A 20,617-nucleotide genomic window follows, 5' to 3' on the forward strand; every position below is an offset into this window, starting at 1 on the left:
GCAATCAACTGGATTCTTTTAATGAAGGATTCGGCCAATCCATTCTGTGTATGTACATGTGCCACGGAGTGTTCCACACTTACCCCCATGGACATACAGTAATCATTAAAAGCTTGGGAACTGAATTCACTTGCATTGTCAAGACGTATAGTCTTTAGTGGAAAATCTGGAAAATGGGCTCGCAGTCTTATGATCTGTGCCAATAGTCTTGCCAATGCTAAGTTTCTAGATGATAATAGACAAACATGCGACCATCTGGTCGATGCGTCAATGAGGACCATAAAATATCGAAATGTCCCACAAGGTGGGTGTATTGGTCCACATATATCACCATGTATTCTTTCCAGAAAGTTTAATGTTTCCTTACTCACCTTTCCAGGTGATGGCCTTATTATTAATTTTCCTTGTGAGCATGGAATACATGTAATGCTCATAGGGATAGTTATCCTATCTTTCAAGGAATGGCCAGTTGAGCTCGAGATTATTTTGCGCATCATGGATCTGCCAGGATGGCCAAGCCTTTCATGCCATTGTTTAAAGGCTTCTCTGAACTCATTAGGAATTGAAGTGTTAGCCTCACTCGATTTTATATTGGCACAATAGAGGCCTATTGATATAGCAGGGATAGTCTCTAGGACTTTCTTATGGCCTTGGGCATTTTCATAAATCAAGAGGAATTCTTTCTTTCCCTCGCCCCTAGTTTCAACATGTAGATCATTCATGCGAATGTCTTTGAAACTTAACAGATTTCTCTTTGATTTTGGAGAATATAATGCATTAGAAATTTCTAAATGCGTGCCTTTAGGCATCACTAAGTGAGCCGGGCCATGGCCTTCAATAAGGCTGGCCGTGCCTGCTATAGTATTGATATTGGCACTCTTTAAAATGAGGTTAACAAAATATCTTTTGTCTTTTAATATAGTGTGACTTGATCCACTATCCACTACTAGCTGGTTCTTGTCTTCTTTCATTTCTGAAAAATAGACAAGAGTCAACACCTTAGATATTACTTAAGGTTTAGAGTATGTTTTTAATGGCTTTGTTTTATGTTCTTAATAATTTCGACTTTGTATAAGGCATATATATAAAGTAAAAACTTTATTTCATAAATAGAATTGCCAAAGTCATAGAACATAAAGCCAAATCAAGAATTCAAAATGCAAAGACAAAAGCAATATGATATCGAAATCTTCATATTCAGCCACTTGTAAGGAGGTCTGAAGTCTCAAAATCCTCATGACCATCTCTGCCATGGGCTTGATCATCCTCATGGTCCAGATCATTCTCATTATCATAATGGACGAAATTTGCCTCAGAGTTCTTGCCCTTTATGCTCTCCTGGTAGAGCTTAACAAGGTGTTGGGGAGTTTTGCATTTATTAGCCCAATGATTGGTCATCCCACAACGATAGCAAGCAGATTTGGTCGAGCTCGAGCCATGGGTTTTGAAGTCGGACTTATACCCACGGTTAGCTTGATGACCTCGGCTGTAGCCTCGGCCTCGGCTGCGACCAAGATGGTCTCGTGGTTGAAATCCACGGCCACGTGGTTGAAATCCACGGTTACGACCTTGCCATCTACCACGGCCTCTCATGCGACCATGGTATGACTCTCTTGGAGTCTCATCCTTTGGCTCTACGGCCGCATGTGCCTCAGGCAATGCTTTAGCACCAGGAGGCCTTAGCTCACTGTTCATCATGAGCAACTCATTGTTTTGCTCAGCTAGCAACAAACAAGAGATTAAGGCAGCATAAGTGGAGAAACCCTTCTCTCGGTACTGTTGCTGAAGCACAACATTGCTGGTGTGGAATGTGGAGAATGTTTTCTCCAACATATCAGCATCAGTAATAGTCTCACCACAAAGTTTCAACTTTGAGACTATTTTGAACAAAGCCGAGTTATACTCTTCCACAGACTTATAGTCTTGGATTCTCAGGTTTCTCCAATCATAAAGGGCTTTTGGCAATATCACAGTTTTCTGATGATTAAATCTGGTTTTCAACTCTGTCCAAAGTTCCAGAGGATTCTCAATTGTGAGATACTGGTCCTTGAGACCTTCAGCAAGGTGATGGCGAATGACAACAAGTGCCTTGTAATTATCCTTGTCTGATGGCTCAGTGCCTTCAGTGATAGTATCACCAAGGTTTCTGGACCTTAAGAGGATTTTGGTATCAAGCTCCCATTGGAGGTAATTATCTCCGGAGAGATTGAGGGAAGCATATTCAAGGTTGTTGATTTTCGACATCTGAATCAAATATCCATAAAGGAGTAAGGATTCATAATATAATTCAGGACTTGAATTTATATGCCAAGGAGATTGATGGTTTATTATGCATTTTATTTTCAGAAAATATTTTATATGCATTAAGATAAAATGTTCAAGATATTTGTAAACAAAAGTAGATTTTCAAAATCGGTTAAAACTTGGTTTATAATTTTGAATAAAGCAAATGTACTAAATTTTAAATGGAAACCGATTTTGTCTAACTATATGCAAACAGTGTGAATCATTTAGATGCAAACAACATGAACCACTTCAGACGCACTAGTATCATCATTGCTAAAGCTATGCGAACATGTATGTTTGGTTTCAATTATGTGATACCTATGTCCAGTTTTAACAATATGATAGTTGGATGCATGCAAAGGTCAGTTCATGGATGATTCAAGTTCGATCTAATGATTTACTAAATGATGCTATCAGGTATGCAAATGATCAGTACATAATTTAATCATAGAATCAAGTTCAAGGATGAAACTAGATCAAGTTTTATTTTAACTAGCAAACTATGTGATCAAAATTCAGTATGATATGAAATCGGTTCATGGTTGGTTTAATTAACAATATGATCAAATGATTTCAACCAGATTTTATTCTACCTTATGACATATCAATTTTAAAACAAGACTATGGCTTATAAAACTTTTAGAAATAATTTTCAGTCAAAGATATGCACTTAATAAATTCAAACAAGCATTTATAAAATCGATTATGCATTTATAAAAATCATAAAAGGTTTTTAAAACTTTGATAGTTACAAAATAAATATTAATAGTCAAGGATATGCAATGAATGATTTTAATTTCGATTTTATTGATGGGTTGACTGATTTTAGGAGTTCTGGCCGAAAATGGCACAACAAGGGATTGATGGAATTTTGTTTTGGCCAGATTATACACTTATGTTTATCACATCTGGTAAAATGGCCAAACAAAAGGATTGAATCAAAAAGGTTTAAGCTTTCTCTAATAATTTTATGATTCATAAGTTTTTATAAACAAGATTCATGTAGATCTTTAGGTATTTTGATAAGTTTATAAGTTTTTTAGAGAAACATAGAACCTTTAGAGAATTTTAAGTTTTATGGATTCAAGATACTTTTAGAATCAAGTTTCATATGGATCATATGGATCATAGAAACAAGATCAATATTTTAAATCCATAGATTGTTTATAAGTTATGGATTCATATAGATCCTAGATTTGTTTCAGACATAATGGTGTTCTATAGATTTCAAGGTTTTGATTTGTTTACCTTTTTCACCACAAGAATCTGAGAGGATCACCGTGAGAGTTGGCCGGAATTTGAGAGAGAGAGAGGAGTTTTCCGGCGGAGAGAGAGAGGTGGCCTGGTGGAGAGGAGGCTGAGCGCCGGTGGAGCAAAGACTGAGCACCGGAGGAGCTGGCCGGAAAGAGGATCGCCGGCTGAGAGAGATTTCTCAGGTGGAGAGCACAATCGTGCTGATAACGTGTTAGAAATATGAGAGAAGTGTTGTTGTGAAAGTTGTGTCTTTCTCATTAGCTCTCACTATCAATATATAGTGGAGGTTCATAAGGGTTTACAACAAAGGAGAAAATCTACACATTTATTACATATTGACCACAAAGATATAGTCTTGGTCAAAGCTCATAAATGCTCCGGTTGGATGAGTCTTCATCTTGACTAGTCTTGGACGGATGAGACAAACCGGAGACGGGTGTAGACGGACCGGATAATCTGATCGGATGTAAACCTCCTTGATGGTTAATGGCAATCCACATATCCATATCATGGATTTATAACAGTTTCTTAACTCGTAATCCAGTTTCCTCACGTGCTATGCTGACAAAAGAATCCAGAGAGAGTTTTGACGTAAATTAACATCTCGTAGCAGAGAGTCACACGTGTCATGCTCTACGGAAGACACTCCAAGAAACAGTAAGACAACACGTGTATCATACGTGTCGACGTAGCCGAACCGATTCTTTGCCTCTGATCTTGGGCCTGGACCTGGACTTCTCTATTTTTCCATTTCTTTGAAATCTCATTGGTCAAAGAGATAACTTTAGACAAAAGATGTTTCACTTCACGCCACTGTCGCAGGTCCCACGCGCCACCCTTACTCACGGTGAATATAAATATATCAGCTAACCTCTTTTACCGCTTCCCTCAACATTTCATCTCTCTCTCTCTCCACTTTACAACACCAAAACACAAGTTTCTCGGTAAAAAAAATCTCTGAAGTCTTTGAATCTATGTGAAGGAGGAGAACCTCCAAGAAACAAAAAAAAAAGTATTTTCTCAACTTTTTCCGGTGGTGGAGGAACACTGAGCCACCGCTTTTGGGAGACAGATTTAATTTTCAGGTTCTCTTTCAGTTTCTATAATTATTTTTGTCCTCAAGATCTTGAGGAATATGTCTTGGATTAAACTTTAGGAATATGTCTTGGATTTAAAATTGTTTTTAGAAAGTAATTATTTAATTAATTTTAGCTAATTTTAGCTAAATATCTTTGATTTAATATATTATATACATAAGGCTGTTTTATGTGTTTGTTTGCTTTACGGTTCTTCTCTGCGAATAAATAATATATATTTTTTTTTTATAAAGTGGATAAACATGAAAGATATTGGTACTCACACTCAGTAATAATTGTTTTATTTTTAGGATTATATTAGATTAAGCTCTAAACTAATATCAACGTTTTAAAACAAATAAACCAAAACATATATGTGTTGTCTTGTTTTTTTTGAAAATATATGTGTTGTCTTGTTGATAAGTTGGCTTAATGATGTGGGGGTATATTTTCCTCTTTCGGAAACGGAACCTTTATTGAAATGAGAAATTATTAGTTTGTTTATTGCTAAATTTAGTAGTCGCTTGTCGCTGTCATGATGTAGACCGTTCTTCTTTATTTCACGTGGACCGTCTTCACTACCATAGAGATTCTTTTTTAAATCCCATTTTTTCATGTAACATTGAAGTGATTCGCATCTGTATAAATCCCCACTACTTTACTAGATTTACCCATTCAAAACTTAAAACAAATATCTCAGGAAATTAATTTTTTTAACTTTTTCATAAAAATTGTGGTCCTTTGAGCATTAATATAGCATAAAAAGATTGTAATATCCAAATGACGTAATCTTGACGCTCTTTGTCTGCAGCTGGTAGATGGTGGGCAGAGAAACAGAGATGATGTCTGAACGAGAAGTAGAAACATCGACGGCGCAAGCAAGACAAAATGGAGGAGCTGGAGGAGGAGAGAATCATCCGTTTTCTTCGTTGGGAAGACAATCCTCTATCTACTCATTGACACTCGACGAGTTCCAACACGCTCTCTGCGAGAACGGCAAGAACTTCGGGTCCATGAACATGGACGAGTTCCTCGTCTCTATTTGGAACGCTGAGGAGAATAACAACAACAATCACCAAGCAGCCGCAGCTTCACATCCCGTTCCACCGAGTCATAACGGTTTCAACAATGGTGGAACCGAGAGCGGCGTCTTTGGTGGTGGTGGTGGTTCTTCAGGTAACCAAGGGGTTAATAAGAAGCCAGGGATAGGGATAGCTAAGCAGCCGAGTCTTTCACGACAAGGCTCGTTGACACTTCCAGCTCCTCTTTGTAGGAAGACTGTTGAAGAGGTTTGGTCTGAGATACATAGAGGTGGTGGTAGTGGTGGTGGAGACAACAACAACGGACGTAGTACTAGTAGTAGTAACGGTCAAAACAATGCTAATAACGGCGGTGGTGAGAGTGCGACTAGGCAACCAACGTTCGGGGAGATGACACTTGAGGATTTCTTAGTGAAGGCTGGTGTGGTTAGAGAGCACCCCACTAACCCTAAACCTATGTTAAACCCGACCCCGACTAGTGTTATACCGGCATCTACTCAGCAGCAACAGCTTTACGGTGTGTTTCCAGGAGGTGGTGATCCTACTTTCCCGGTGGGTGTAGGTGATTATGGTAAAAGGGCAGGAGGAGTAGGTGGGTATCAGCAGGCACCACCGGTTCAGCAAGGTGTTTGCTATGGCGGTGGTGGTGGCGGGTTTGGAGCAGGTGGACAGCAAATGGGGATGGTCGGACCGTTAAGCCCGGTATCGTCAGATGGGTTAGGACATGGGCAAGTGGATAACATAGGAGGTCAGTATGGAGTTGATATGGGAGGGTTAAGGGGAAGGAAGAGAGTAGTGGATGGTCCAGTGGAGAAAGTAGTGGAGAGAAGGCAGAGGAGGATGATCAAGAACCGTGAGTCTGTGATAGGTATAAACATACTTATTCGAGAAGAAGGTGGAAAAGAGCTGAGCTGGCAAGTGAGAAGGGAGCTGAGGAGCTTAAGTGACACGTGGAAATCATCAGAAGAAAGATGGATGAGTATAAATAGATTTGTAGAGTGGCAGTTAGAGATCATCGATCATTTTACAATAATATTGATCTAAGCGTATGAGCTTGATCCTTACTCGTATGAGAGTGAGAGATTCGATCGTATGAGATCGTCTCTATTGTTGTAATTTGATTGAGCAAACCTTTATAAGAAGTATTCAGTTGAGTATAGACTTTTATACTTAACAATTGGTGCGGTGAGCAGGTTCGTTACGACGCGAAGGTGGGAATCGAGCTGATCGGAGCTTGATTTGAGCTGCGGAGAGTAGTTCCGGCGAAGAGAAGTTTACCGGCGAAATCGTAAGAATGTCGAAGGCGAAAGTTGGGGAGCCCAGTCCGTCGCGAGACGAAACGGAGGAGGAAACCGATAACGAGTTGCAAGATATGGATCTAGAGTTCTTGAAAGGAGGCTACATTCGATTGAATCGCGCAAGAAAAGAAGCAGATGCTCGATTCGAGGAGCTCAATCAACGACTCGGTTCTATCTTACAGATCTTGGAGAAGTCAAACAATCGCAACGACGATCGTCCTCATCACGATCCAAGATCATCTAATCCTCAGGTATATCACTCGAACTGGGAACGAAATCCGGAGGAACGAGTGCTAGGTTATCGATCTGGTGATATGAATCTTGCAAACAGAGAATCGATGCTGCGAAAGATTGAAATGCCACTGTTCTCCGGGAAGCAACCTTACGTTTGGATTACGGAGGTCGAACGTTGGTTTAGTATTGGGAAGTATGATGACACAGAAAGGTTGGAATTGGTGGGGCTGAGTCTGGAAGGAAAGGTGAAGAAATGGTTTGGATGGGAGTTGAAAAGAAGAGGATTCAGAGATTGGAGGGAGTTCAAAGAGAAATTGGTATTGAGATTTGCTGAATCTATTGAAGAAGAACCAGAAATACGCTTGTTTTCTATCAAACAGACGGGGTCTGTAAGCGATTACATCTCGGAGTTTGAAGAATTGTCAGGGTTGGTTAAAGGATTGGATGATAATCTTTTGATCAAGATTTTTTACACGGGGCTCAACCAAGAGATGAAGGAAGTGATAAGAATAAAGGAGCCAGTGGGATTGGAAAATCATATTGCTGCTGTGTTGAGAATGGAGTCTAGTGCCTTTTGCAAGGTGGTGAGTGAAGCAACTAAACATGACAAGATCGAGCACAAGCAGCATCAACACAACCCACTAAGGTCTTCGTCCCATTACAATTCTCACAGAAGATATGTTGATAGTGAGAATAAGTTTACGAGTGCGGGAGGATCTTCTTCTACGACCGCTCAACAAAAGAAGGAGAGTGAGAATAGCAGTAGTAATGAGAGTAAAGTGAAGAAATACACTAATGAAGAATTGGACAGGATGCGTAAAGAATTCATTTGTTTCAAATGTGGAGCTAAGGGATGGACAAGAGCTCACAAATGTCCAAATAAAGATGTAAGAGTGATGACTACACTCAACGGGTTACAAATGGAAGTCGTGGAGGATCAAGAGGACGACGGAGAAGAGTTCTTCTTTGAGGCTCAGATGCAAGAGTTATGCACATTGTCATTAAACTCGTATTTGGGTGTTGGTTCGCCAAAGACCACCAAGTTATATGGAAAGATTCAGAAGACTGATGTGATAGTGATGCTAGACAGTGGGGCATCTCACAATTTCATTACTCCATCGATTGTGACGAAACTTAAGTTGAAAGTTTGTGCAGAAACAAGTTTCGACATCTTGCTAGGAAATGGAGCCTCAGTCAACAGTTTGGGCGTGTGCAGAGAGGTTTCGTTCCAACTAGCAGATGCGACTTTCACATCAGATTTTATAGCTTTGGAACTTGGAATGGTTGATGTTATTTTAGGCATTCAATGGCTCGAGACCTTAGGAAGATGTGAGGTGGATTGGAAGGAACAAGAACTGTCCTTTATTCATGGAGGAGTTAAAGTGACATTGTTCGGGGATCCATCACTCCACACTTCCAAGCTCTCTATGAAGTCTTTGTCTCCTATTTCTACTAAGGTAGTAAAAGGAAGAGAAGAGCTTTTCACTATCTCTAGTGGGGTAACATCAACCGATCCTATGATTCCGGATAAGCTGTTAGACGTACTGGCTGAGTTTGATCAGGTGTTTGCATTGCCGACGGCTTTGCCTCCTTTTAGAGGAAAGAATCATGCGATCAATCTCAAACCAGGGGTGACTGCTATCTCTGTGAGACCATATCGTTACCCACACAACACTAAGGTGGTGATGGAACAAATGGTCTGCGAAATGTTGGAAGCAGGGATAATCAGAGAGAGCACAAGTCCGTTTTCAAGTCCAGTTTTGTTGGTAAAAAAGAAAGACGGATCATGGAGGTTTTGTATTGATTACAGGGCATTGAACAAGGCTACGATACCGGATAAATTCCCAATTCCTGTAATTGATCAACTATTGGATGAGTTGTATGGCGCCTCCGTTTTTTCTAAGCTGGACTTACGCTCGGGCTATCATCAAATCCGTATGCAAGAAGAAGACATCCCAAAGACTGCTTTCAGGACAGTAGAAGGGCATTATGAGTTCTTAGTGATGCCATTTGGACTCACAAATGCGCCGGCTACATTCCAAGCATTGATGAACTCCATTTTCAAGCCATATCTTCGAAAATTCGTTCTCGTATTCTTTGATGATGTGCTAATATACAGTAAGACTGTCGAGGAACACGCTGAACATTTACGGCTGGTACTTTCAGTGTTACAGGAGCATAAGTTGCTGGCTAACCGTAAGAAGTGTTCGTTTGGTCTTCAGCAGATTGAGTATTTGGGTCATATCATATCCAAGAACGGCGTAGCGACTGATGCGATCAAAACCCAGTGTATGAAAGAGTGGCCATTGCCGAAATCAGTGAAACAGTTGAGAGGATTTTTGGGACTAACAGGCTATTACAGGCATTATGTGAAAGGTTATGGTTCGATCGCAAGACCATTGACAGAATTACTAAAAAAGGACGGTTTTCAGTGGTCTAAAGAAGCAGAGTTGGCGTTTGATTCACTTAAGAAAGCAATGGTAGAAGCACCGGTTCTAGCTTTACCAAACTTTGAAAAACCTTTTGTTATTGAGTCGGATGCATCAGGCTTTGGCGTAGGGGCTGTATTGATGCAGGATGGTAAACCAATTGCGTTCTTCAGTCACGGTTTAACAGAGAGAGAGCAGATGAAACCAGCTTATGAACGCGAGCTGATGGCAGTGGTTTTGGCGGTTCAGAAATGGAAGCACTACTTGTTGGGGCGTCAGTTTGTGGTTCATACAGATCATCGAAGCTTAAAATACCTGTTGGAACAGAAGGAGGTAAATATGGAATATCATCGCTGGCTGACGAAGTTATTGGGCATTGATTTTATCATCGTGTACAAGCCAGGGTGTGATAATAAGGCAGCGGATGGTTTATCAAGGATTGAGAGGAACGTGGTGAGAGAGATGAGTTCGCTGTTGTTGGCTCTTACTATACCAGCAGCACTTCAAGTGGAGGATATATATAAGGAGATTGAAGCGTGTGTAGAGATTCAGAAGAAAATTCAGTGGATTAAGGAAGGCAAAATTGTTAATGACAAGTTTAGAGTGATTGATGGAAAGCTCTGGTACAAACGCAGATTGGTCATACCAAAGGATTCAGCCTCCATTCCACTACTGTTATCAGAATATCACGATGGTCAACAAGGAGGACACTCAGGAGTTCTAAAAACAGTTAAGCGGATTCAGTCGATGTTTCATTGGGAGGGTCTGTATCAGAGGGTGCAGAAGTATGTTTCTGAGTGTAACATTTGCCAAACTCACAAATATTCTACACTAGCACCAGCAGGATTGTTGCAGCCATTACCCATTCCGAATCGTATTTGGGAAGATGTGTCAATGGATTTCGTGGAAGGGCTTCCAGGTTCTCAAGGGGTTAATGTGATCATGGTGGTGGTTGATCGGCTTAGCAAATATGCTCACTTCGTTGGACTGAAACACCCGTTTACTGCGGTAGAGGTGGCTTCAAAATTCGTTTCTGAGGTTGTTAAGCATCATGGTTTTCCGCGTTCAATTGTCTCTGACAGAGATCGAGTGTTCTTGAGTTCGTTTTGGAAGGATTTGTTCAGAGCTTCGGGAACTAAACTCAAGTACAGCACAGCTTTTCACCCACAAACGGATGGCCAAACGGAAGTGTTAAACAGATGTATGGAGACGTATCTCAGGTGTTTTGCGTCCAGTCATCCAAGAACGTGGCACAAATTTTTATCTTGGGCTGAACTATGGTACAATACATCTTTTCATACAGCTTTGAAAGCTACTCCTTTTCAAGTGGTTTATGGTAGGGAGCCACCAGCTATTGTTCGTTTTGAAGAAGGTTCAACGAACAATTATGATTTGGAGATGGCTTTACGCGAACGTGATGCGATGTTGGTTCAGATTCAGCAGCATTTGCTGCGTGCTCAACATTTGATGAAAGCAAGTGCGGATAAGCATCGTAGAGAGTTGAGTTTTGCAGTAGGGGATTGGGTATATTTGAAGCTAAAACCATTCAGGCAACACACTGTGGTCCGTCGTTACTGTCAAAAGCTGGCAGCCAAATATTTTGGGCCTTATGAGATCAGTGAGCGCATTGGGAAGGTTGCTTATCGATTAAAGTTACCAGACGAGGCTCGTATTCATCCTGTGTTTCATATCTCGCAATTGAAGGCAGCGCTGGGACATGGACAGTTTGTGCAAGCCATTCCTCCTGTTTGTTCTGATTTGACTGATATGGTTCTGCAACCAGAGAACATCGTTGCATCACGAGTCACGGAGGCTGGCAAGGAAGAGTTGTTGGTGAAATGGAGGGATCGTTTGGATCATGACAATACGTGGATGTTGCTGGAGGAGTTTAGGCTGCAATTTCCGTCATACAAGCTTGAGGGCAAGCTTAATTTCAAAGGGGGGAGTATTGATAGGTATAAACATACTTATTCGAGAAGAAGGTGGAAAAGAGCTGAGCTGGCAAGTGAGAAGGGAGCTGAGGAGCTTAAGTGACACGTGGAAATCATCAGAAGAAAGATGGATGAGTATAAATAGATTTGTAGAGTGGCAGTTAGAGATCATCGATCATTTTACAATAATATTGATCTAAGCGTATGAGCTTGATCCTTACTCGTATGAGAGTGAGAGATTCGATCGTATGAGATCGTCTCTATTGTTGTAATTTGATTGAGCAAACCTTTATAAGAAGTATTCAGTTGAGTATAGACTTTTATACTTAACAGTCTGCTGCCAGGTCTAGAGCAAGAAAGCAGGTTGCTATACACAACATTTTTGTAATCATCCATTTAAATGTTCCTTGTCACATAAAAAGCTACTGTTTGTTATGAAGGCATATACGGTGGAGTTAGAAGCAGAACTGAACCAGTTGAAAGAAGAGAACGCACAGCTAAAACATGCATTGGTATTAATTAATTGATCTTGATTTTGTTAAAACACTATTTTTTTTCTTTTTGTGAAAAGGATTGTAATAATTACTTTTGTTTAAATAGGGAGAGTTGGAGAGGAAGAGGAAGCAACAGGTATAGCTTTTGTATTTTTGGAACCAAATATGTACACTGCGTCTGAGAAGCACTATAATGGTCGTTGGTTTTATGGTTGCAGTATTTTGAGAGTTTGAAGACAAGAGCACAACCTAAAGTGCCAAAAGTGAGCGGGAGATTACGGACATTGATGAGGAACCCGAGTTGCCCTCTCTGAACAAACAAACAAGCAGTAGAAGATGAAGCTGGTGTTGGTAGGTTGGTTTGTTTTGTCCTCTTGAGGAATGAGATAATAAAATTATCTTTTACTTTGATGCTTTTATGTGTTGAGAGCTGTTCCTTTGTCAACAAGAAAGTGATTCTCTGTTTCACCATCATAAATTCTTTAAAGAATATGATAAGTGTTAGGTCACTAGATTTATTACAATCCTTCCCAAGCAACTGTTTCTGTTTGTATTTTTATCTGGTTAGTACTCGAATGTGACAACCACTCCTGGTCCAAAAAATCAATGATTACTCTTTGGTCAGTACTCAAAATTCCCACACACGAGAGACCCTCAAGAGAGTTACATCTACTTCAAATAACCAAACACGCTCAGATACAACAGAACAAATGCAGCAGTGGTTACTGCAGTCACTAGAACCACAACAGTAATGCTGCCGTGGGTGAGTTTCCGGGATATCACTTTGCAGAACTTGTGAGCTTCTTTGTAAAGAGAAGCTTTTTCTCCTCTTTCAGTGATGCCTTTCTTGTTCCGAGAAAACAATGCACAAGTTAAGGTCAGAGATGAAATCAAGAGTGAAGTTAGACGAGTAAGAGGCATTACTCGGTGACTGAAGCTCTTCATAGTGCGACTGAGAATGACAGCATCAGTCGGTGATGATGGTAGTTTAAGGGAATGATCCTTCCACTCGTCTACAAGCGTCTTGAGAAGAGCAACACCAACTTTTATATTCTTCTTATAAAGATTATCCCAGTGCCTCCAGCACTCAACATTTTCCATCAGACACCAAATAGCGATTTTTCTAGTATCCTTGGCTACAACAACAGGTATTCCTTCTCCAGCTAATAATGTCAAAGAAACCATGAACAACTGTTGAATGAATTGTTTCATTGCATCGGTTGTTGATGATGACAGCTGCTGCTTGAGGGAATGATCATTAGTCCATTGGTGTACAAGCGTTTGAAGAAGAAAAACACTAGCATGTGGATTCTTTTTACTGACATAGCGCCAACACTTCCAGCAAACAGCATCATTTTCGGTCAGAAAATGCAAAGCGATTGTTGCAGCTTCCTTGGCCACAACAGGATCTCCTGCATTATATTAGTAGTAACAAACTCTTAAGAATCAGGGGTTTTTGTTTTTGTTACTAAGTAATACCTTTTATTCCAGCTAGTTTCAAAGAAACGATGAATAACTGCTGAATGAATCTGTCCTTTGCATGGGTTGATGGTAGTGGTTTGGGGGAATGCTGATATTCCTCCTCTACAAGTGTCCTGAGAAGATCAAGACTAGCTTTCATTTCTTTTTCTAAGCGACTGTGCCAGTGCTGGAAGCCGACATCCTTTTTATATATTGGTCCTCAGATACCAGATAGCGATTGCTATAGCTTCCCTGGCTACACCAGGATTTTCTGCAAACAACAAACAGCTCAATGATTGATTGATTTGATTGATTCAAAGGTGGTGTTTTGTTTGTTACGAATAAATATATAATAATTAATACATTCTCCAGCTAATCTCAAAGAATCAGTGAATAACCGCTCAAAGCGATCCATGCGTAGTTGTGCACCGGCAAGAGCTACTTGCTTCAACGAGTGATAAATTTCCATAAACCTCCTCGTTGTATCCTGTGTGTGTGCACGAAGCTTGTTGATCAGAATCATCCTCTCAAAGTTTTTTTTGTTTTATATAATAAAAATTCCAATACAACAACCTACCTCTTCTTCGGTAGCAGGGAATCTAACCCGCAGCATGGTCTTAAGTGAAGTAATAGGAATCACAACGTGGGACTCCCAAGAAGGACTTCCTACAAGTTCTTCCAGAGTCCCTGGTTTCGCCAAAATTCTGTTTAAAAAAAAAATGCATTGAGATGATTGTAGTATATACAAAATAGCAAAAGGGAACAAAGAAAACACTTTCTGAGTACTAACTTCTCGACAATATCCAGGATGAGTTCCGTCCACTGATGAGTCTTCTGGCTATTATCGACTAGTAGTAGTGGTAACAAGTTATGCACCCATGCTTTCAGTCCTGCATGTACACTAGACTGGGAGGCCTGATTTACCATCCAAATTGTAAGGGGGACAGAATCCACGCCCTTTTCTTGATAGTAAAGATGCCTATTCCGCATAAGAGGCAATCGGACAACCAAAGAAAGAGGGTTGCTACGTAGTGACAGTGTTAATGCAGCAAATATCGTCACCTAACAAAGCATATATATATAATGAATGCAGTTAGGTCGCGGATCATAGGTAGGTAGTGATAAAGGGTTTCAGAAACTTACATCAGAAATGTTATGAAAATGTATGGAACGGGGACACTGAGGATCGAGAAAATGAATAAACGACCACCCTACAACGCGAGAGAATGAGTTCATAGATAGTTTTTTCTTGGTCCATTGGTGTAAGGAACTGAGAAAAGGATCACGAATATGAGATAGCACCTGTTTTATCAAAAAAATAAACATAAACATAAAAATCTAAATCTAAAATATGCTTCTTTTTTGGATTAAGAAGAAAAAAATAGCTCACATTGAGCTCGGAGGAAAGAGGATCCGTGAAAAGAACATCGCATGGGATTGGTACGCCAGTAAATATAGACTCCAAGCGCTGGAGATATCTCACTAGCAAAAGATCTGCCGAGAAAGCGCCACAAGCCTCCAGCTATTTACAAAATAAAGAAAAAAAAAATTGAGTTTTTTTTTTTTTTTTAATTTCCAGAATGAAACAACGCATGCATACAACTTACCAATGCTTCGTTGAGGGAAGGTATAAGAGTTGAATAATCGATACTGGCTTCTGGCTTTTCAGACCTGGAACAAATCGTAGATATGAAAAGTGAGAGAGCAATAGCTAACTGTAGCACAAGGCATCGCAAGGGTAGGGGTGGGCTCAAGGCGGGTACTTGTTTTTCTACGTATACTTGATAATTGGCTTGCCTTGACCGAGTAATGAATTGGACGTGTACTTGACTTGTTGAAAACGAGTACTTGACTTGTCGGAAACGAGTACTTGTTATTTTGAGTACTTGTCCAAAAATATGTTACTTGCAAGTTACTTGCCTTGTTCGATTATTTGATACTTACAAGTATTTATTAATTACTTTGATATATTTCCAAGTTTCTAATAATTACTTGATAAATAATATTTTACGAGAGAAAGTTATCAAAGTTTGTTTTATTTACTTGACTAGGTAAAAACACGAGAGTTATTTTAAATTAAATATTTGCACCTGATATAAAAAAAGAAGATAGAATTCAATAAGAAAGTACTTTTTACTTCTTACAACAAAGAAATATATGTTTAGAGCTTTGGTTTTATGGTTTAGTTATCATTTTTTCAGTCGTAAAACAAGTAACGAGTAATATCAAGGCGAGTCGTAATTTTTTTTGTGATACTTGTTACTTGTCTTGTACTTGCAAGTAGCAAAACTCAACGACTTCATACTTGACTTGGTAACGACGAGTACTTGAAAAAACAAGGCGAGTACGGATCAAGTAGCGGGTATAAAGCAAGTAACGAGTATTCGTGCCCAGCCCTACGCAAGGGCACTACAAAAAAAAGTGGTATTGATAGCAAATTATGATAGCGTTGTTTTCCGAACTGCTATGAAAAATTAAAGGAAAAATCACTAATATTGCCAATATTTAAGTGAAACTTAGACACGCGCCAAGACGTAATTTTTTTCTCTTTTTTCGATAGCACATTATGATAGCATTGTTTTAAGAACTGCTATGAAAATTCAATTTTTAATCTTTGTAATTTTAAACCCTAAACATGTTTTAAATCATAAACTCTAAACATAAACGTTAAAACTCTAATATTTACATACAATAACCTGAAATTGTAAACTTAAACTCAAAGTTATTCCTTTTAATCTTAATATTTAACTTCCAAAACACAAAAACTTTAAATCTTAGTCAAACTCTATACCCTAAACTCTATCCACTATCTTTAATTATACTCCAATTTATAAATATAAACACTAACATATTGTATTCAATACCTCTATTGTTCATACTTTAGTTCCAAATCTTAAATTAAAATTCAAAATTTAGTTATTTCAAAATTTAATCTCAAAATCTTAAAACCAACCCTTGACATTTCACTTCAAACCCTAAACTCTATATCCAAATCATAATCTAAATATTAATCTAATATTTTCAAACTTAAATACCAAACCTTAATATAAACTATCAATTTAATATTTTCAAAAGATAAACTCAAATCTTACCCTAACTCCAAACCCCATATATTTAATTCATAAATCAAATTTCAAATATTATATTCTCTAACACCATGCTTCAAAACCCTAAACTCTATATCTAAATCATAATTCATTATCTTAATATTAATCTAATATTTTGAAACTTAAACACCAAATCTGAACATAAATAACAGTTTATTATGTTCAAACAATAATCTCAAAATTTCTATATCATAAATAGTAAACTCAAATACTCTTTATTATACAAATTAATCTTTACCCTAAACATCATACTTCAAACCTTGTAAAAAATATACTTCATACTTAACACTAGTTTTTGTTAGCTTTTTGTGGCCTTTGATTGATTTTGATCCAAAGATCCAAAATCACTCTCTTGTGATCTTCGTCCTTCTTTCTTATTGGCCTATCCTTCAAAATTAGAATTAATATTTTTGGCCGTTGATTAATTAGTTAAACTGTGTTTCTTCACCCCTCTCCCTCATACGTGTCTTCATCTCACTCTCCTCTTCTCTATCTCTTTCCTTTTGTTTTTGCTCTTCTTCCTCTCTCTCACGAAGCTCGCTTTCATCTCCGTCTCACAATCTCTTCCTCTGTATCTAACTTATCATTCTTCTTGGCAACAAACCAACGACCGTATGGAGAAGAGCTAGTGAAGCCACCACCGATAGCGCCAGTGGCGAGGCCTCTACTCCGGGATGACTCTCTCCTCCTCTGCTCCGCGACGACTCTCTCCTCCTCTGCTCCGCGATGGCTCTCTTATCCACTACTTCGTGACGCTTCTCTTCATCTGCTCCTTCACGCCCCCTCTCGTCATCTGCTCGTGACGGCTCCTCTCTTCTGTGACGTCTCTCTCCTCCTCTGCTCCTTGACGCCTCCTCTCCTCGTTTGCTCCGCGACGGCTCCTCTCTTCCTCTGCTCCGTCACGCCTCCTCTTCGCGTCTGTTCCTCTCCTCGTCTGCTCCGCGACGGCTATTCTCCTCGTCTGCTCCGCGACGGCTCCTCTCCTCCGCAACGTCTTTTGCTCTTGTGTTTCATGGCGGCTGAAGAAACAAATTAGGGTTAATTTTTTTGTTAGGTTAAGCCTTTTTAGGTTTAGATTTCTAAACCGGGTTAGTGTGTAAATCAGTGTTGATAACCGATATCATTTGTAAACCAAAATATTAATAATAAACTATTTTTTTTCTCAAACTAATTGTATTAGAAATTAATTAATATTTTTTATTTGGTTGACCAAAAAAAAATTATTTTTTTTGGTTTAAAATATATTAATTTATAATGATAATTCTAAAATATAAATGCGAAATAACAAATGCTATCATAACGTTCATAAACGGTAGCATTTAGAAAATTACTATAATAGATGGTAGATCTAAGATAACTGGGGCATACATAGCGGTTTCAATAATGCTAACAATGACGTATAATAGCATTTTTCTTACGCTAAGAAAATACATTTTTCTTGTAGTGGGGCTAGCTACAACTTAGATATGAGATGGAAACAAACAAGAGTTTAATCTTACACGTATAATAGCATTTTTCTTACGCTAAGAAAATACATTTTTCTTGTAGTGGGGCTAGCTACAACTTAGATATGAGATGGAAACAAACAAGAGTTTAATCTTACACGTCATCCGTATCGGAAGCCCTAGGAGGACTAATCTTCTGATTATCGTGGACGCTGACAATTGCTTTTGCTCTAAACCCTAATAATTCCATTTAACTCTCATCCCCTCCTCGACTCACCTTTTCTACCATTGTGACATGTTTTTACGGTTTTTTTTAAAGGAATTGAAATAGTATATCTCTATCTTACCAAAATTCTCTTATCATTCCTTTCTTGGCTCCCAAATCTTCATTATTGACTTATTTTCTTTCCTTGCTTGAAACCAGTTACCTCTCCATAATCAATCCTAATGACTTCTCTACACAAGTTTGTCAAAAATTTTGTTAGGAAAGTAAAGTTCGAACTTAATATCTCTGCATATAACCAAAACCTTCAGAGGGTCTTTGATGAGAACGTTGTCAGCATACTTGATCAAGTTGAAGACCCAAGATCCCAGCACCAGCTCAGGTTATTTTAGTGTCCATTACGAGCTTTCCAACAAGTTATTAATTCGGCCATAACGAACCACTAAAAAGCAACTAGAAGAATTCGAAATTGTCAACCTATTCATTTTCTCCAAGAAAGCTTTCGTTTATTTCACATTGTTGATATTCTTCTTTTTCGCGCAGAAAGATGACGATTTTTCCTGAGAACAACTCCAACGTAACCCTTGATTGCCTCGCGAGATTTCCAATCCAACACCACCGGACCGCCGCTTTTACTTCACATGGTCCTGATTCCATTCTTGGATTAGAATTTCTCTTCAAGAGGTGATCAGAAGAACTGAAGGAGCCGATGGTGTACCTATGTTTAGGTGACAACAACTCTACTAAGCTTACGCATAGTTGGTTTTGTCTTGGGAAGAAACTTGACAAGACCACTGACAAGGCCACTGTTTCGTCAGAGTTCTGGCTGATGAAATTACTCTTCGCAGAGTATTTTCTTGGACATTCGAACATGACTAGTGTTGGGTCGACAATATATCTGTTCAATCCAAAATAATCTTTGCACATCTTTTAGCCCTTGTTCTGTCTATCAATTACTGTTTTATTGTTCTTTCCCAGGTTTACTCTAAATTGAAATCTTTAGATTCTGGAATTCGTGTCTGGAACGAGACTGTATCTTTGATACATGGCCAAATAGAGATCGAGAGTAGCTTTTTGTTTGTAATTAAAGAGACCATATTTGTTCTTGGAGGTTGTGGTGGTAAGGGTCTGTTTCCAGAATCTTTCTGTGCAACCGATAACTCTGGAGAGTGGTAGAAGATCCCCTTCTCTACATGCACATGCACAGCATAGTGTTCTTGATTGGCTCTACTGCTACTGAGGAACTGGCTCTGTGGTCTGCTTCCAGTTCTAGTGATAAGTCAATGAAGCATGTTCTTGATGCTCACAATGGTATGTGGTTCAGTGAACCTTCAAAAGTATTTCCTTGTGGGGGTTAAGAGCTATTCCCACACAGTTTTCTTTGGAAAGATTCTGCTTAGAGTCATTGGAAGGAAGCTACTCTGGTTTGATGATGAAGCTGGTGAATGGAGAGATTGTGAATGGAGAAATGTTCTAGTTTGAGTGAGAGATGTTTCTGCTGCCAGATTTGATTTTAGATTCAATAGGTTCAACTAAGTGTGGTTGATGTTGGTGCTACACTAGTAGCTTTTGGGAAAGTTGGAAGGAAAGCTAATCCTATCACTATTTGGACAACCGAGCTGACTCTAAAGAAGAAAAACAATGTTGTGACTGCCACTTCAAAATGATATGACTATGTGCTTAGGTTGTCAGCTAATGTTCAATCGTCATTATCAACATGATTGTCCTTTTCACTCTTTGATGTTCAATAATTTTTATAAGAGTATTGATTTTTTATCATATATAGTTAGCCGCACAAATATTGACCAACAATAAAATTGATTTTCAAATCTTCATTTATGTTGCATAGTTTTAGATTGTGTATCTACCCAAGTGTATGCCTACCTTCACCATCATTTCGCCTCTTGATTTTGGAGATTCCTTGTCTGATGTGTCTTTTCCCATTTATATGCTTTCAATCATTTTTTCCTATATGTTCAACTAGGGTAAACCCGCCCGTTGTAAATAATTTATTAATCAAATTGTTTAAAAATATTAAATTTATTAACTAAAAGTAGAATTAACTTTTATAACTTTTAACAACAATTTTTAACTATTTATTTTAGAAATTATATTATTTTTTAACTATAATAAAAATTTATAAAGTAATTATTTACTTTCTCGTAATGGTTATTTTAGTTTAACTACATCAATAAGTAACATAGAGTTTTTTTAAAAAATACATTCGATTGGAGTAAGTAGATGAAGTTATTTTCTCTCTTAGTTATATATTTGTTTCATGAATTGAATTGTTTTTTGAGAGGAAATCCTCGGCAAGCACTTTGGTTCAGACACAATGA

The 20,617-nt window shown here is 38.6% G+C and overlaps 2 protein-coding genes across 4 annotated transcripts; one reads left to right on the forward strand and one right to left on the reverse strand.

Annotated features, from left to right (window-relative positions):
- Window positions 1–4,185: 4,185 nt before the first annotated feature.
- On the forward strand, window positions 4,186–12,566 carry LOC106392380 (protein ABSCISIC ACID-INSENSITIVE 5-like). Of its 2 annotated transcripts, XM_048754616.1 has the most exons (6): window positions 4,187–4,625; window positions 5,428–6,512; window positions 11,880–11,911; window positions 11,989–12,060; window positions 12,149–12,178; window positions 12,261–12,566. In XM_048754616.1, exons 2-6 carry the CDS (start codon window positions 5,435–5,437, stop codon window positions 12,354–12,356), a joined length of 1,308 nt encoding a protein of 435 aa, XP_048610573.1. In that variant the 5' UTR covers window positions 4,187–4,625; window positions 5,428–5,434; the 3' UTR covers window positions 12,357–12,566. The 2 variants fall into 2 exon arrangements, with proteins under 2 accessions (XP_048610574.1, XP_048610573.1); XM_048754617.1 differs by lacking the exons at window positions 11,880–11,911; window positions 11,989–12,060; window positions 12,149–12,178; window positions 12,261–12,566 and adding an exon at window positions 11,573–11,861 and having other exon boundaries at window positions 4,186–4,625; window positions 5,428–6,524.
- On the reverse strand, window positions 12,499–15,523 carry LOC125585485. Of its 2 annotated transcripts, none has more exons than XM_048754618.1 (7): window positions 15,111–15,523; window positions 14,894–15,025; window positions 14,647–14,805; window positions 14,294–14,565; window positions 14,081–14,207; window positions 13,902–13,990; window positions 12,499–13,774 (listed from the first exon to the last, which is right to left on the reverse strand). In XM_048754618.1, the coding sequence occupies exons 3-7, from the start codon at window positions 14,737–14,739 to the stop codon at window positions 13,672–13,674; spliced, it is 684 nt and encodes a 227-aa protein (XP_048610575.1). In that variant the 5' UTR covers window positions 14,740–14,805; window positions 14,894–15,025; window positions 15,111–15,523; the 3' UTR covers window positions 12,499–13,671. The 2 variants fall into 2 exon arrangements, with proteins under 2 accessions (XP_048610575.1, XP_048610576.1); XM_048754619.1 differs by having other exon boundaries at window positions 13,867–13,990.
- Window positions 15,524–20,617: the final 5,094 nt, after the last annotated feature.

The sequence above is a fragment of the Brassica napus genome, chromosome C4 (genome assembly GCF_020379485.1).
Source record: "Brassica napus cultivar Da-Ae chromosome C4, Da-Ae, whole genome shotgun sequence".
In the NCBI taxonomy this organism is placed as follows: domain Eukaryota; kingdom Viridiplantae; phylum Streptophyta; class Magnoliopsida; order Brassicales; family Brassicaceae; genus Brassica; species Brassica napus.

Excerpts from the sequence above, each read along its gene's own strand:
- LOC106392380 (XM_048754616.1), top strand. The coding sequence starts at position 5,435 with ATGGTGGGCAGAGAAACAGAGATGATGTCTGAACGAGAAGTAGAAACA. Across the intron at positions 11,912-11,988 it reads GGTCTAGAGCAAGAAAGCAG|GCATATACGGTGGAGTTAGA; the intron begins GTTGCTATACAC and ends TTTGTTATGAAG. Across the intron at positions 12,179-12,260 it reads AGAGGAAGAGGAAGCAACAG|TATTTTGAGAGTTTGAAGAC; the intron begins GTATAGCTTTTG and ends TTATGGTTGCAG.
- LOC125585485 (XM_048754618.1), bottom strand. The coding sequence starts at position 14,739 with ATGAACTCATTCTCTCGCGTTGTAGGGTGGTCGTTTATTCATTTTCTC. Across the intron at positions 13,991-14,080 it reads TCCCTGCTACCGAAGAAGAG|GATACAACGAGGAGGTTTAT; the intron begins GTAGGTTGTTGT and ends GCACACACACAG. Across the intron at positions 13,775-13,901 it reads CGCATGGATCGCTTTGAGCG|AAAATCCTGGTGTAGCCAGG; the intron begins GTTATTCACTGA and ends TGTTGTTTGCAG.